The sequence below is a fragment of the Coturnix japonica genome, assembly GCF_001577835.2.
Source record: "Coturnix japonica isolate 7356 chromosome 3 unlocalized genomic scaffold, Coturnix japonica 2.1 chr3random1480, whole genome shotgun sequence".
Taxonomy (NCBI): Eukaryota; Metazoa; Chordata; class Aves; order Galliformes; family Phasianidae; genus Coturnix; species Coturnix japonica.
This window is the reverse complement of record NW_015439443.1, coordinates 1,598-4,160: the sequence shown is the minus strand read 5'-3', so window position 1 is coordinate 4,160 and position 2,563 is coordinate 1,598. Positions and strand designations below refer to the sequence as shown.

The 2,563-nt window shown below is 48.3% G+C and overlaps 1 protein-coding gene across 1 annotated transcript in view; it reads left to right on the top strand.

The window, feature by feature from the left end:
* Positions 1-475: 475 nt before the first annotated feature.
* Positions 476-2,563, top strand: part of LOC107306801 (squalene synthase-like) — a 3,065-nt gene continuing 977 nt past the window's right edge. Inside the window, exons 1-3 of the mRNA XM_015850150.2 lie at positions 476-634; positions 974-1,165; positions 2,008-2,184. Coding sequence (XP_015705636.1) covers positions 497-634; positions 974-1,165; positions 2,008-2,184 — 507 coding nt within the window. The 5' untranslated portion in view covers positions 476-496. The remainder of the gene's footprint in view (positions 635-973; positions 1,166-2,007; positions 2,185-2,563) is intronic.

The following is a 2,563-nucleotide window of genomic DNA, read 5'->3' as shown; positions in this document are numbered from 1 at the left end:
CCCTGCAGGCATTCAAGGCCAGGCTGGATGTGGCTCTGGGCAGCCTGGGCTGCTGGTTGGTGACCCTGCACACAGCAGGGGGTTGGAGCTGGATGGTCGTTGTGGTCCTTTTCAACCCAGGCCATTTTATGAACTTCTTTCCTTCCCCATGGTCAGCACAACATGGTGCTCTCTTAAATTAGAAGAAATCTCGTGTGCCAAATGTTGCCAGTTTGGTCCTGTAACTCCCAGATGATACCAGTCCAAGGCCACAGAGCCTTCCCAAAGATCTTGTTGTGTCTGATCTGCTGCCAGAGTTTGTAACGTTGAGATTGAGAACAGACTGAGCCTGTGCTTTGAGGGCCTTGAAACAACTTCTCCTTGTAGGAGTTGTCGTAGATCTGTAGCCAGAGATGAGAGCCTGGTAAACAAGTCTTACTCTTGTCTTCTAATGAAAGGTGAACTCTGATGTGTTTTGTTTGTCCTTCACACTGTCTTTATTTCCTCTTGTTTGCACATGATACAGATCTCCATGGAGTTCAGGAACCTGGCAAAGGTCTACCAGGATGTGATCTCTGATATTTGTCACAAGATGGGCGTTGGGATGGCGGAGTTCTTGGAAAAGAAGGTGGATTCTCAGAGTGAGTGGGATCGGGTAAGTCTATGTGGACACACTGAATGATAGCAGGAGTGCAGAGAGTCGGTGACCCACCAGCACCTGGTTTGGATGACCCAACCCATCAGCTGTTCCCTTGTGGGCAGCTACTTTGGTGATGAAAGCAGAGTAGCACCAGATGTTGAGGACATCCTTGGTCAAGAGTTTGCTGAGCGTGAAAAGGCTGAGATGGAGCAAGGAGGGCCATGCAAACTAGCAGAAAACATAGTGTGAATTACTTGCTGATCATCACTGTGTGTAACAGGCTGTGCTAAATAGGCAGCTCTTTGTAACTGCTCCTTTTTTCTTGCTTTTTTCCCCCTTCCCGGTGCCTCACAGTATTGCCACTACGTTGCTGGGCTGGTGGGGATAGGCCTTTCCCGACTCTTCTCTGCATCAGAGCTAGAAGATCCTATTGTAGGACAGGACACAGAGCTGGCAAACTCTATGGGCCTCTTCTTGCAAAAAACCAACATCATCCGTGACTATTTGGAGGACCAGCTGGAAGGAAGGGAGTTCTGGCCCAGAGAGGTAAGGGGAAACATTGCCTTTGGGTGAGCATGTCTGCTGTGCTTCTCGATATGCTTGTACTGTGCTAGAATAGATCAAAGGTGCTTTTGTTGCTGCTCTGATAGTGAACTGCAGCTTCTCCCTTTAAGAGTTACTTCTAGAATTGTCTTGGAAATCCCCGTGGTTGGGATTTTTTTTCCATCGCTGGTAATTTTGTTCCTGTCCCTTTATAATCTTTTGTACTTCTGTCCAAGATCTGTTGTGGGTGTAGCCAATGAGACGCGTGTCTCACAAATGCTCACTATGCAGGGTGCATAGTTAGAGGTGCACTGCTAAAATTATAGCATCTCTTTGTGTCTCTTTAAATCAGAGTTAATGGGAAAGGTCTGACAGTCTGCAGGTCTGTCTGATAGAGCATTTTGTGATACCAGCCTGGCATATGAACTGTATTTCTTTGCCCTACTTAGAGAAGACTTGAAGGTGCAGGGTCACCAACCAGCAGCCCAGGCTGCCCAGAGCCACATCCAGCCTGGCCTTGAATGCCTGCAGGGATGGGGCATCCACAGCCTCCTTGGGCAACCTGTTCCAGTGCGTCACCACCTGCTGGGTGAAAAACTTCCTCCTAAGATCCAACCTAAACCTCCCCTGTCTCAGTTTCAAACCATTCCCCATCTGTGTGAATGTCCCTATCTATATGAAGGTCACTGCTGTGTTTCCAGAGCCCTTCCTTTAGCCTAGTAAGTCCCAGTCCTTCAAGGCTATGGTGATTATTGTTCGTTCTCCTGACTTCTTGCATGTTACTGATGTCTCCTTTATGATATGAATGTACCATCTAACTTCTGAGTCCTTATCTTGGTGTTTAGGTTTGGAGCAGATACACGAAGAAGCTCTCTGACCTTACCAAGCCAGAGAACATAGATATGGCCGTCCAGTGTCTGAATGAGCTCATCACCAATGCTCTCCGCCACGTCCCTGATGTCCTCACTTACTTGTCTCGCCTGAAAAACCAAAGTGTCTTCAACTTCTGTGCTATCCCCCAGGTAGGTTACTAAGTACAAGTGGTTATTCATCATCTTCAGCCCAGATGATCTGAAGTTGGAGGTGGGAGGGTTATGTAGCATGTCGTAGCCTGCATTATGCTGGTACCTGCCATTTCTGCTGTAGGTGAGATTGTAGCTTCACTCCAGAGTGTTTTGTATTTTGTGTCACCAGGGCCAAGGTTATTACTGGAACAGGTTGCCCAAGGAGGCTGTGGATGCCCCATCCCTGCAGGCATTCAAGGCCAGGCTGGATGTGGCTCTGGGCAGCCTGGGCTGCTGGTTGGTGACCCTGCACACAGCAGGGGGTTGGAGCTGGATGATCATTGTGCTCCTTTTCAACCCAAGCCATTCTATGATTCTATGAAGCCATGTTTTTCAA